The sequence below is a fragment of the Notolepis coatsorum genome, assembly GCF_963971535.1.
Source record: "Notolepis coatsorum genome assembly, chromosome: 10".
Classification (NCBI taxonomy): Eukaryota; Metazoa; Chordata; class Actinopteri; order Aulopiformes; family Paralepididae; genus Notolepis; species Notolepis coatsorum.
Genome location: NC_140174.1, coordinates 91868665 through 91880527, shown reverse-complemented (window position 1 = coordinate 91880527; position 11863 = coordinate 91868665). Strand labels below are relative to the sequence as shown.

General features: G+C 46.4%; 1 protein-coding gene across 2 annotated transcripts in view; it reads right to left on the bottom strand.

Annotated features, from left to right (window-relative positions):
• Positions 1-336: 336 nt before the first annotated feature.
• LOC311235944 (glutamine--fructose-6-phosphate aminotransferase [isomerizing] 1) overlaps positions 337-11863 on the bottom strand; it is a 77164-nt gene continuing 65637 nt past the window's right edge. For both annotated transcript variants that reach the window (XM_084323483.1, XM_084323484.1), the window contains exons 16-19: positions 10702-10829; positions 7412-7579; positions 4648-4809; positions 337-2844 (exon numbers count right to left, since the gene is read on the bottom strand). In XM_084323483.1, coding sequence (XP_084179609.1) covers positions 2800-2844; positions 4648-4809; positions 7412-7579; positions 10702-10829 — 503 coding nt within the window. In that variant the 3' untranslated portion in view covers positions 337-2799. The remainder of the gene's footprint in view (positions 2845-4647; positions 4810-7411; positions 7580-10701; positions 10830-11863) is intronic.

The window sequence follows — 11863 nt, the reverse complement described above, 5'->3', positions numbered from 1 at the left end:
CAGTACTTGAAGATAACATCCTCTGAAGCAGTAATTGAAGATAAGGTCTCCTGCAACCTCTCAAACAACTTTTATAATTTTCTATGGACATTCATTCCCTATCTGTATGAGAATTTGTCCACCTTTTATTCATTTTAATAAAGATTTTTTAGGAATGTTTCTTTATAATTAATTGCATTTCTTATAGCGTTTTTCTAGACACTCAATGATTGCCTATTCTACAATCATACAGTTGGTCACAGACCTTTTTCCTTGTCGAGAGGGTTAGTTCCAGGGCTAGCATATACATCCAGTATCACTTGTGTTGTATTATAATAACGGGCTAAGACACCAAAAGAGAAGTATTTGACACTTTATTGCATCAGCTCTACTAAATCCATTAATAAATAGTGACCCACTCCCGTGTAACCCAACCGTTTCCAACAGGTTTAGTGCAGTTCTAATCCGGGCCTCCAGTCCAGAAACCAATTGAAAACCTGCTTATTTACATGGGTTACCAAGTACCTGTAACATTGTCCAGTTTTCTAAACCCGTCCTTCACTGGCTCAGAAAAAAACTCTACATTGAAAATCAGATGCAAAGACTATGAATAGACAGGCGTTTGCCGACATACAGGTTAAGGCTTGATTGCTAAAGCAAGATAAATGTCTTCATTAACAAAAAATATGAATTGAAATACAAAAGAAAAAATATATATATAAACTCAAGCAGCCTTTCTGAGGAGAATAAGCGACCGCTTGTGTACAAATGTGCTCCTTCCTGAGAGCACATACAGAGGTTCTATCTATAGCAGCTACAACACGCTCATTGCATAACTGTATAATAATCCCCATGACCTTTTGAACAGACCATGTTTGTAACACTTTTTCTATCAACACACATGTGTTTCTATCAAAAAACACAGTAGGATGAACATGTTTTGGTTTTCAAACTGCTTAAGCCATTGTAACATGCAAGGCGTTTTGGTTTAGAGGGGGCATTTTTAGATGTCAAGTCACATTCACATTTTAAATCGGAGAGTAACTTCAAAAATACAAAAAGAAATATTTTCAAAAATGTAAGAATTAAAAACACAAAAGATAAGAGGAAAACAATTTTACGAATATAAATGGTCCCAATATTGCAATATGTCACGGTGGCAGGGTGTGGGCTGGCTGGTGCCCGATGAGTAACTTCCATTTCCATGTAGGGTAATATTGTATACTAAAGACAAGAACTCAGAAATAAGGTCTCTCTGCAATAGGTACACATTCAGAAGAACTTTAGAGTAAGTCAAAGGTCAAAGTTTCAATTAAAATCAACTAATCGATTAGTTGACAAAGTCGACAGCCTTATTTACGACTATCTTTAGTAAATGTCAAGCGATGGACACATTTCCATATTCATTCTTGGCCAACGACAATTGACATATCAAACCCGCCCTCTTTTCTTGATCCTCCGATCACAACAGTCGCTTAGAGGATCAGGAAGAGAGCACGATGCAGAGTGGCGATGTGATCCATTACTCTAGCTGAACGGTAAAGACTTAAGCGGTGCTCTTTCACAACGGTTTTTAAATATCTTTAATATGTAATGCTCTCGGAGTGCTAAAAACACGCTCAGCTGGGAAAAGAGTGCTCAGTTCGCATCACTGTGGGGAAAAACACATGACAGACACATCTCAAACTCCACCATCTATTCTCGATCCCCAAGAGCAACAGTTGTGGTGAGAGGCTGATTTTAGCATTTTGCAATATATATATATATATATATATATATATATATATATATATATATATATAAAAAAAGTTTTACATTTTGTACTTTATATATTTTGCATAGTGTTTGGACTGTTTACACTGTATGAAGCACATTCTCAGGGGGCTCATACAGAACCAAGCATTTCACTGTAATGTACATGTAGTTATACGTGACATAAACAACTTGGACTTGAGAAAAGGGGGCAGAGTTTGAGATCAAGACCAATTAGCGTGCATGAAATTAAAGAATTGAAATGAAGGGAAAGACGAAAAAAGAAGCCAGAGCTGAAAAGACACGTCGTCGGTGGACATCGTTCTGAGACAAACAGGGTCCGACGTCTTATCATGAACTCAGCCAGATCGCCGGAATCGCCTTGATAAGAGGCCCCGACCCAAGAAGCAACGATAACATTCTACACAATAGTGTATTTGTGAGCCTCACGCTGACCTAACCACATTACACCGCTCACTGGACCCGCTGTTCCAACGATTGTCACTCGGAAGAAGTCCAAAACAGACAGAAACTTGGGAAGTATTTGAGAAGCAGAGAGAGAGAGAACCGTGGTGTGTGGAATGATTTAAAACGTCGTCTTTTACATCAAGGTTTGAGTAAAGACACTTCAAATGACTAGCTGCCAACGAAAAAGTGATCCCAACACACTACAAATCATTGCACTGAAAGAAAATCGAAATGGTAACATTATCAGTGAGACCTTGACCTTCCTCTTCAGTCGAGTGACAAAGGAGGTTCCCGACGTGGCCAATAACATCAGTCTCAGAACCAGTCAGTTGGCATTGGGCACAGAGACCCAGGAAAAGAGATAAGAGAGCAGCTACCAGCCCAGACCGCGCCACCGCTGACGTAACAATTACTATAACAATGATAATGACAATACCTTCCATTTAGTTTTAAAGAGACAGTGAGACAGTACATTTCCGAGTACAAGACTAACAGTTGCATTCAAAGAAACAGAAAAGACATGACACAAGACCAATCAAACAGGACATTGTTTTCTCTTGGCCTTCGCGTGCAGACGAGTGAGCCGACGGCGGTCGCCGTTCACTCTACCGTAACAGACTTCGCCAGGTTTCTTGGACAGTCCACCTGTATGAAGAGAGATGGGGGGGGGGGGGAAAGGACTTGTTACATGACAAGTGAAAACCCGTGGACTAGACATAACAAGAGGGCTTTCCAATGTTGACACGAGTGCTACTGTCAAACTAAACAAGAACCTCACAGGGTTTACACAGAAATCCATTTGAACCCAAGTGTGATTGAGCGATACGGGACAGCAGATCTCTCCGACACGGTCGTGGGAACGCTGCTGCCGGGCAAAAACCTCCAATTCTGTGGTTTGTAAAATGGTTTGTATAGCCATTTCTGAGGGCTACAAATGTGAATAATCTTTATTTTGTTGTTCTTTTATTTTGGAGGCTTAATTTGACATATAGGACAGACATATAATAAGCATTATGCTTCAGCCTATACCCTTTCAGTCACTGCGAAAATCAAAGACTGTTGACAGTCTGGAATGATTGTGCATATTGTATCGTGTGTGATGAGAAAAACTTTAAAAAAGAAAACTACTACTAATTACTACTGCTGCTATTACTTCAACTGACAGTTTAAATGGTTCTCTGTTGTGAGCAGGTTTTCAAAACCCTGGTGCCCATGAAACCCCAATCAAAGAAAAGAATAATGCACAGGTGCCACATTTCAAATGTGGTCATCAACACCCGGAGAGATACAAGCTTTTTTCCTGCCCAACTAGCAGCCAGTAGGATCAGGGAGGGAGGGAGGGAGGGAGGCATGGGCCAGGGAGGGAGGGAGGCATGGGCCAGGGAGGGAGGGAGGCATGGGCCAGGGAGGGAGGCGTGGGCCAGGGAGGGAGGCATGGGCCAGGGAGGGAGGGAGGGAGGCATGGGCCAGGGAGGGAGGGAGGGAGGCATGGGCCAGGGAGGGAGGGAGGCGTGGGCCAGGGAGGGAGGGAGGGATGGGCCAGGGAGGGAGGGAGGGATGGGCCAGGGAGGGATGGGCCAGGGAGGGAGGGAGGGAGGGAGGGAGGCGTGGGCCAGGGAGGGAGGGAGGGAGGGAGGCGTGGGCCAGGGAGGGAGGGAGGGAGGGAGGCGTGGGCCAGGGAGGGATGGAGGGAGGTGTAGGCCAGGGAGGGAGGGAGGGAGGGAGGCATGGGCCAGGGAGGGAGGGAGGGAGGGAGGGAGGGAGGCGTGGGCCAGGGAGGGAGGGAGGCGTGGGCCAGGGAGGGAGGGAGGCGTGGGGCAGGGAGGGAGGGAGGGAGGCATGGGCCAGGGAGGGAGGGAGGGAGGGAGGCGTGGGCCAGGGAGGGAGGGAGGCGTGGGGCAGGGAGGGAGGGACGGCGTGGGCCAGGGAGGGAGGGAGGGAGGCGTGGGCCAGGGGAGGAGGGAGGGCATGGGAGGGAGGGAGGCGTGGGCCAGGGAGGGAGGGAGGGAGGGAGGCGTGGGCCAGGGAGGGAGGGAGGGAGGCATGGGCCAGGGAGGGAGGGAGGGAGGGAGGCATGGGCCAGGGAGGGAGGGAGGCGTGGGAGGGAGGGAGGCGTGGGCCAGGGAGGGAGGGAGGGAGGGAGGCGTGGGCCAGGGAGGGAGGGAGGGAGGCGTGGGCCAGGGAGGGAGGGAGGGAGGCGTGGGCCAGGGAGGGAGGGAGGGAGGCATGGGCCAGGGAGGGAGGGAGGCGTGGGAGGGAGGGAGGGAGGGAGGGAGGCATGGTCCAGGGAGGGAGGGAGGGAGGCGTGGGCCAGGGGAGGAGGGAGGGCATGGGAGGGAGGGAGGCGTGGGCCAGGGAGGGAGGGAGGGAGGGAGGGAGGGAGTGAGGGAGGGAGGGAGGGAGTGAGGGAGGGAGGGAGGGAGGGAGGGAGGGAGGGAGGGCCCTTACGTCGTAGCCCCGCAGGACGGCCAGGTGGAAGGACAGCAGCTGCAGGGGGATGACACTCAGGATGCCCTGCAGACAGTCCACAGTGTGCGGCACTTTGATGGAGCGGCTCGAGTTCTTGATGGTCTCGTAGTCGTCTTTGTCGCAGATCACGATGGGTCGGCCCTGTGGAAACCAAACCAGAACCCAAGCGGCGTTAGGATTTCTCAACCACGACAGCCCTGCCGCTGAACCTCGAGCCGGGTCTTAAAAGGCGTCAATCTGATACTTTGGGCTCCTCCCTTCTGACGGATACCTGCTTTGACATCGACTTTCATACCTAAAAGAAAATAAAGAATCTAACGCCCAAGTCCACATCTGCTGCTGATTACCGACAGCGATGATGTCACACAGAATCAACCCCACCCTGGTGTTTACTGAGGTGAAAAAGGGGCCGAGTGGATATCAGGACTGTATGAATAATTAAATTATGAATAATTAAATAATAAGTTAACTATGCTTTTTGATCACCCATAATTTTAATCCGATTCGTTTGATTTAAAACATGTTCATTTTAAGCTTTAATATACATCAGTTACCCCTGCGACCTTCAGTTCAGTTCGGTTCTGGTGACCCTTGAGCCAGAGACGAGGGAGAGACAAGAAGTTTGCCCCACCCTGTACATTGTGGCGTCATTACCGGAATAGGAAAAAGTTACTCCGATAGCACTGCAATAACATAATGAACATAAAGCTCACTCCAAGTTGGATTCAAGAGTTCGGAAAAATTTGCACACAAATTTTTCTGAACTCTTGCATCCAACTTGGAGTGGGCTTTATGTTATTGTAGTGCTATCGATCGGAGTCACTTTTTCCCGTCTTCATGTCGCTGACAACGGAGCAGGACCCAGCTCTGTGCATCTGTGCACAAAACCTGTTGCCCGATCCTTAAACAGGACACAACACTGGGCTACGTGCCAGCTCAGCGCGAGCACAGAATGGACTTATCGAGACGGCCTATCCTTTACGTTTACACAGTGACGAAGTAAAACGTTAACACAACAACCACAGCCAGCTGGAAGGCTGCATGATGTGGTAACGCATTCGTTATTTATGAGTGACGCTCATAAAAGCAGCCATCTTTGACAAGAAATAAATAAACATTTCATCCAAAAGATTTTCATAGATAGAGAAGGGGGATATAACTTCAAACAGCCGACTGTACACACTACTATAAAGAGCATGTGCTCATCCGTCTGTGGGGTGACATTGTGGAATAGTCTACCAGAGGAGTTAAAAGTAAGTATGATAAAAAAACTAAAAAAAAAACTGCTAATTTCAAAAGGAAGTACAAACAACTTATTCTTGAGAAGTATGTCGTGGATGGTTAACCATGTGTTTCGAATCAAATTGATTAGATCAATTGTTATTTTTTTATATTGCAGATTGTTGTTACGTAAAAAAAAACATAATGTTTTATCTACTTTTTCTCCTCCTTTTTTCTGTATTTTTCTCCCATCCCAATTGAGTCGTTATGCCAATGCCCCCCCCCCCCCCCCATTTGCCCCCCACTTGCCGGTCTAGGGAGGGTTGATAGATACTATCACATGTCCCCTCCGATACATGTGGAGTCAGCTAGCCGCTTCTTTTCATCCGACAGCGAGGACTCTCACTGGGGAGCGTAACGTGTGGGAGGATCACACTACTTCCCCCAATTCCCTTCCTCGCTGAGCAGGCGCCCCGACCGACCTGTAGGAGTCGCTGTTTACAACGACCAGGATACACACCCCACCGGCTTCCCACACGCTAACACTGCCACATCGTGTTAGTATGGACGACCGATCAAGGCGGAAGTACCGCTGACAGCTGGATTCGATACCAGTGTCTGTGCGGTGGTAGGCAGGCGCTTAGTCCGCTGCGCTACCCAGCCGCCTTAATTATTATTATTTTTAGTTTTTTTTGCTTGATAACGAAGATCAGCGATACATTTAAGATGGTGCACTGGGTTAGGGCATTTACAAGGTTGTAGCTTCTAATCTTTTGTGTTGCGTTTAGACCGCCCACTCTGCCAACTCTTCGACTCCAACGTGAGACAGGAAGTACGCACACATAAGGGTCAATGTCAATTTTATTTATATAGCACATTTAAAACCAACCGAAGTTGCACCAAAGTGCTTTACAATATAAAAACAGAGAAATACTAAAAATACAAAATACACTATACACAAAATCAAACTCTACAATACATTAAAACAATCACGACACGACCGGGGGATGTATAGCTTACCAAGCCACAAGACGCCAATGAAAACAGGCGAGTCTTCAGTTGTGCTTTAAACATCTCTAGGGTCTGGGCAGACCTATTTGTAGTGGAAGACTGTTCCACAATTTAGGGGCACCCACCGCAAAAGCTCGGTCACCTTTTGTTTTTAGCCTAGACCTTGGGACGTCTAGAAGTAGTTTGTTTTGACATAACAAAGACTTTGCTTTGGGAAACAGTTGTTCAATGTTCATGAATATTGCCTGGACACACACATGCATATATATATACATATATATATATATGCCATAATAGTGTGTTTTATTGTAGATCAACCACAAAGAGCTACCCAAAGTCAAGAGCTTATAAATGGGTATCAGTAACCTTATAACAGAATAAAACAGAGCCTCTAGGTGGCCGTATACACATGAGAAGAGTCTACACGTGACGTAGAAGAGGAGGATGCGCACTCAACAAATCTATGCAGACGACATGGGTTTGTGAGTGTGTGTGAGTGGCGCTCGCTCACCTGGCGCGCCACCACCTGCTGGAGGGCGTTTTGACACTTGACGTAGGTGTGGTCTCTCATGATGATCATGATGACGGGCATGAGCTTGTCGACGAGGGCCAGAGGACCGTGCTTCAGCTCCCCTGCCAGGATGCCCTCCGAGTGCATGTAGGTGATCTCCTTGATTTTCTACACAGGGAGGAAAACAAAACCGCTTAGAATCCAGATCCATTCAAAGGCACAAAGGTGATGGACGTGGGGTCAAACAGGTGTAGTTGCCCCGCCCTCAGCACCTGCCTGCCAGGAAGTCAAGGACCCACTGACACCGGATGGAGCTCAGTCCTAAAATCGACAAGCTTGGGGGGGGTATTGAGATATTGAACGCTGAGCTGTAGTCAATCAACAGTAGTTGCTGCCTGTTGTCCAGATGGAACGGGGAGCCGGTGAGCAAAACACAAGCGTGGCATTGTCCGTTGATCTGTTGCAGTGATGGGCGAATGGATGTAGGCTGCTGGGCAGTGAGGAGCGGATTATTCATAGTATTCCATCACAGGCAATGAATACGGCTATGGCCCAATGAGCTGTGGCAAAAAGAGTCATGAGAACACTATGAATACTCTTTGACCACGCTCTCCAAGCACTTCACTTTATACACACACTTCACTTTATTGAAGCATAAATATGACCATATACGGCTGGGTCATTTCACTCTAAATAATTGAGAATGAATACGCCATCATCATCAGCAAACAAACTGCAGTTTCTATTTCCATAGAATTTTGCCTTTCAGATTTGCCTAAGACACTCCACAGCTGAAGAAAATAAAACCCTGACACTGATACTTTGGTAGAAGTCATTCGAGCTAGGCTTATTTAGAGTGTGCAGGAGGGCGGCTGGGTGGCGCAGCGGAGATTGCGCTCGTCACCAATGCAAGAGACTCCGGTCTTGAATCCGGGTGTCAGCATTGCCTCCGGCTTGGGCCGGCCGTCATACTGGCTCAATTGGCAGAGTCAGCGGGTGGAAGTCGATGGGTGGTAATTTGGACGTTGTGGACAGCGACTCCTACAGGTTGGTTGGGGGACGCCTGCACAGCAAAGACAGGAAGTGGCAAGGTGCGTTACACCTCGCCAATGAATGGCTGCTTTTTTTTTATTATTTTTTTATATATATGAGAGTCCGCGCTGGCAGGTGAAAAGATGTGACAGGCTGCCTCCTTGTGTACCGGAGGGGACACGTGATGCAAGGCTTCCATCCGCACTACAACCGACCAGTGGGGGGCATAGTCGAGCAACGTTCAAGACAGGGGAGGGGAGAATTGGAAACACGAAATTGGGATGGGAGAAAAATTGAAAAGTGGATCAAACATTTTTAATAAAAAATTTAAAAAAAATTTTGTGCCGGAAGCTGTGTTTCTTGTCTTGCGGCACTGGAGAACACGTCAAGTTTATAACTTTGGTTCTTGGGCTACAAAGGCTGTGGCCAAACTATATGAAATCACCCGGATCAGAATGTTTAATAATATGACTGAAACCTCCAATAATGTTCAGATCTGTGGATAAAAGTCCATGACAGTAAGTGATCTCCTCTTTTTCTACTCTATTAGCACTACAACGAAGCCAAAAAGCTTACATTCAAAGATGTCGTACATCGGCAACAAGTCCCTCCACCAGACAGGTAACACAGGGTCACGTGGTCGTCTCTGTACCTTCAACGTGTGCCGTGCAGAGGACAGTTTATATAGAGCTGCCACTCTATGGAATAAACAACCTAGTCTGGTAAAAATGTGCATCCAACAAAAGGTGCTTTAAGAACAACTAATGGGGGGGAGCTCCAGTAGCTCACCGCATATCTCGGCGCTATTTCTGCGTCGGGGAAAACCGTGCTGCGTCACGGATCTGGTGGACTCCGAGTTCGATTCCCGGACCCGCCGTCATTTGCCAGAATGTCTTCCCCTGATCTATATCCCGTTTCACCCTGTATCTGTCGGTCATGCTTGACCAGAAAAGCGATAAACGCTAAAAAATAGGGATGTCCGATATTATCGGCCGACCGATATTATCGGCCGATATCGGCAGTAAAATGTGATATCGGAAAATATCGGTATAGGTTTAAAAAAAGAAAAAAACAATAACAATATTTGTTATATATATATCCAGTGAAATGATTAGTTACCTGAAATTATTCCGTTTTTTGGGGTGGGAAACCCTGCATACCGGTATATCGGTATCGGTTGATATCGGTATCGGAAATTAAGAGTTGGACAATATCGGAATATCGGTATCGGTAAAAAACCCAATATCGAGCATCCCTACTAAAAAATAAAGTAAAAAAAAAAAAAAAAAAAAACTAATGGGATAGATCATTAAGGAATAGTCTGGCTCTCGTCTTGTTTTACCGTCTTCGTCTGTATTATAGTGTCCATTATTTTCTTTTTCTAAATTATTGTTTGATTCTTGAGTTTACGTTGTTTATTACTCTCTTCTTCTTTTCTATCGTTTGATTATTGACATTAATTATTATTATCTCAATGTGGCAACTATTTGTGTGTGCGTGTATGTATGCGCGTGTATTTTTTATTTATTTTTTATCCACTTTTTCTCCCATTTTCTATATTTTCTCCCATCCCAATTTCGTATCATCCAATTCAACCCTCCCCTGTCACGGACGCTGTTTCTTGCCTCCCACAAGCCGGCTGCAATGTGGACTAAGTCATACATAGCACAAGTCCCCTCCGGTACTTGAGGTAACAGCAGTCGCATCTTTTCACCTGCGCAGCTCGATCTCTCAGTGGCGAGGAGTAACGCGTGGGAGGCTCACGCTGCCCCCGACACTTCCTGATTCTACTGCGCAGGCGCACCAACCGACCTGTAGGAGTCGCTGTCCACAACGCCCGATCCCCACCCATCAGTTTCCCACCCCCTAATACGGCCAATGTGTATTAGTACGGACGACCAGCTAAACTGAAAGCAAATGTGGAGCGCTGGGCTCGAAGTGACGAGCCCAGCGTCTCCAGCATTTCGTGGCGAGTGCCTTGCCCACTACGCCACGTAGCCGCCCTGTATGCGTGTGTATTTCTCACTTTTATTTGAAAGTGTCCATTATTCTCTCTTTCGTTGAGTTTGACTCTTTTCATTTTGGATTTTTTTAAGTGTTTGTTACTTAATCTTTAGAAATATAGGTATATGCATGTATGCTTTTGTTTTGTTCTATGTGGACTTCAGGAAGAATAGCTGTTGCCTAGGTGACAGCTAATGGGGAACCAAATAAACAATCCCCTTTGAGGAAGCTGGGAGATGGAAGGTGTTGCTGACCAGTGCTCCCTCCAGGCAGGTGGCGTAGTGGTAGCCTCTGCCCATGATCAGCACACTCTTCTGCTGATACAGCTCAGCCGCCAGCCTCTGGATCTCATCGTCCAAGCTCAGGATCTCCTTAATCAGATCTAAAAATAACAAAACCGGATGGAATTATTACATGTGAAGATTGACGGAAGAAGATTTTGGCTACGAAAGCCCTTTTCAAGGCCCAACCTGTGATCCAAATGTAAGCAAAGGGGCAACATGAAATCACTCCTGAGTTTAAATCGTTCCGATTCATCCCGGGTGTAAATTTGGTTTGATAATATGCTCTCTTTTTACACCCGTGTGGAACACATCTAAAAGGTTGAAAGTAAAAATTGGATTCTTGTATAATGTATAGAGACAAACAAAAACAAATCGTGCTTTTCTACTGTCGGGAGACCATTGTACAATCAACAAGTATGTCTGCATTTGATTATGGTAATATTCTGCACATGCAAGCCTCTCCCATCTACCTTAAAATGCCTCCATGCTGTGCAGCATAGTGCACTGCGTTCCCTCTCTTTTTTTTTTTATAAATCACTGGAAATAAATTTCTCACTCGATCATTGTGTTTCACGTGAAAAAGTGGGATGACCTTCTTTAGCCGAGAGAAGGGACTTGCGTTGTATTTTATTCACCCAGAAGGCTCTGCTCGTGAAACCTCCCCATTACCTCTGCTCTTCGATTGCTTTTAAACACATCACATATGGAACTAGGTCACAGGATTACTCAGCTTCAGACGCATAACATGTAAAAACGGAGCGTTATGCAGCGTACAAATGGAACGAATTACAGACAACCTCGAAGTGGCAGAGTTCCACGAAGGACGTCAGGTGGGTCATGTGAGGAGGCCACAGTGCAAGGCAGCACAGAGCACCGCTGGCTGTGAAGTGAATACCTTCTAGCCACATTATCCTCCTGGCAACACAGTGTCTGAACGGCATGGACCACACAAACCCGGGCATTTCCAGGGGGGAAAACATACAAATGGAGCGTGAAACAGAATGATGACGTAAGGTCTGCCACATCGCCGGGACGCCGCAAGCTAGCTGACGTTAGTTAGTGGCTGGTGCCGTACTGACTAGGGCTGGGTACCGTTAACATTTGAACCAATACCGGTACCTGGGAATCATAC